The sequence below is a fragment of the Priapulus caudatus genome, unplaced genomic scaffold (genome assembly GCF_000485595.1).
Source record: "Priapulus caudatus unplaced genomic scaffold, Priapulus_caudatus-5.0.1 Scaffold598, whole genome shotgun sequence".
Lineage (NCBI taxonomy): Eukaryota > Metazoa > Priapulida > Priapulimorpha > Priapulimorphida > Priapulidae > Priapulus > Priapulus caudatus.
In genome coordinates this window covers 159685-161537 of record NW_014577659.1, presented here as the reverse complement: position 1 = coordinate 161537, position 1853 = coordinate 159685, and the positions used below count along the sequence as shown (strand labels likewise).

General features: G+C 43.6%; 1 protein-coding gene across 1 annotated transcript in view; it reads right to left on the bottom strand.

Moving 5' to 3' along the window:
* The window catches only part of LOC106811993 (proline dehydrogenase 1, mitochondrial-like), a 9504-nt gene that overhangs the window by 2995 nt on the left and 4656 nt on the right, over window positions 1-1853 (bottom strand). Inside the window, exons 5-6 of the mRNA XM_014815737.1 lie at window positions 816-962; window positions 224-319 (exon numbers count right to left, since the gene is read on the bottom strand). Coding sequence (XP_014671223.1) covers window positions 224-319; window positions 816-962 — 243 coding nt within the window. The remainder of the gene's footprint in view (window positions 1-223; window positions 320-815; window positions 963-1853) is intronic.

The following is a 1853-nucleotide window of genomic DNA, read 5'->3' as shown; positions in this document are numbered from 1 at the left end:
GCTGACAATACCGCGGTGACTAAGTGAATCGGATTTGTAGCCAACGCTGAGGGATCCAATAAACGCACGCTGCCACGCACGAACGCACGCACGCTACCACGTAAACACGCACACACGAGCGCATGCACGCAACCACGTAAATACGCATGCACGCACATACACGCGTGCGTGCGCTGAGCGATTTTCGGCGGTGAAAAGATTTCGTTGTCGACGCGCTATCTACCTGATCGATGTAAGCTCCTCGCACAATTTTCGCTCCAAAGCCGAAGCCAATCTTTTGCGATAGTTCGTAATCGGTCACAAGGTTATCATAGGATTTCTGAAAATGTAATAATCAAGCTAACACGCTTCTAATAACTCGACGCTATAAGCTTTCGCTTGACAAGCACACCGATAGCGGTGTGGCTATCCGACTAGTGTTTCTTGAGCATTTATATGCGTAGTATACCTGGTTTGGGAAAGCGTAATGTAATATGGACAAGGCGCCAGGCAGCATATTAAAACCTAAAGAAGAAGAATATCTAAATGCATAGCACAGGAGTCGCTTTACCTAGAAAATATGACCGTATATCAACATATAAACATCTCTATAAAAGAGACTAGGAGTCGTTAGCGGCCTCTATCGGCGTAACCCGTTTGACATTGTTGACGTCATGCGTGAACGAGTACAGATTCCGCAGTGCTCAATCAGATATCCGCCCGTGGCCAAGCCTCACGAGGGCGCTTGCAACGCGACCGAGTAGCGGAAGCAGTGCTAGTAGCAAGTGAACAGCACCAGGCGTGGTGGTGGCGCTACGATCGCTTGGCGCGTGTACCTTCAGATAGCATTGGTAAGTGGCCCAAATCATCGTCTGCGATTTGTTAAAGTTGGCCATCATCGCCAACGTCAGTGCGTCCAGCGCCGGGTTCATGAAGCTATACTCACCGTCCACGAGCAACTTCACGTTACTCTTCAGCGCCATCTGTAGGCAAACAAGGACAATAATTAGCTAGGCATATGAGTGTATATATAGGGTTTCCCGCGAATTTCATGCTAGGATCATGGCACGAGCCTACCTTGACTCACATACCCGACTATATAGCTAGACTATAAACTATAGTAGACTATAGAGACTGTAGACTGTATCTAGACCCCCTATCTAGACTGTAGACTATAGAGACTATAGCTAGACTCATATACCCGAAGGCTAAATGGAAGTGCATACATGCGATTTGAAGACTGCGACGATTAGTTTCACAAAACTAACACGCACGTATATCCAGAATGGGGGGGGGGCATTCATCCGCAGGCTATAAATTGTTTACCATTTAACCTGCACGGTACAGCGTAAAAAACATCCTGTAGTATAAACCTAGGGGTTATAAACAATAGGGCTATAGGCCCACATTGAAATGTTGACTGACAATAACAACCGCCCTCGCCGCTGCTAATACCAACATCGGCATATATATATATATATAAGTAAAGTCACACACAAATACCCGTGTAGATAAAAACAAAGTCAAGGTATAGAATAAGGGTGTTTAAAGTTTAATTGACGAGCTTTCGAGATTACATCTCTTTATCAGGTCAGCAGACATTGGAATAGAATCAAATAATCAAAAACAAATACAATGCGTTATAGATAATCAAAAATGAATGATTCACACAATTCGCTGTGTGATAAAATTGTCCGTATTCATGGCAACGCGCGAATTGTGTGAATCATTCATTTTTGATTAACGCATTGTATTTGTTTTTGATTATTTGATTCGATTCCAATGTCTGCTGACCTGATAAAGAGATGTAATCTCGAAAGCTCGTCAATTAAACTTTAAACACCCTTATTCTATACCTTGACTTTGTTTTTATA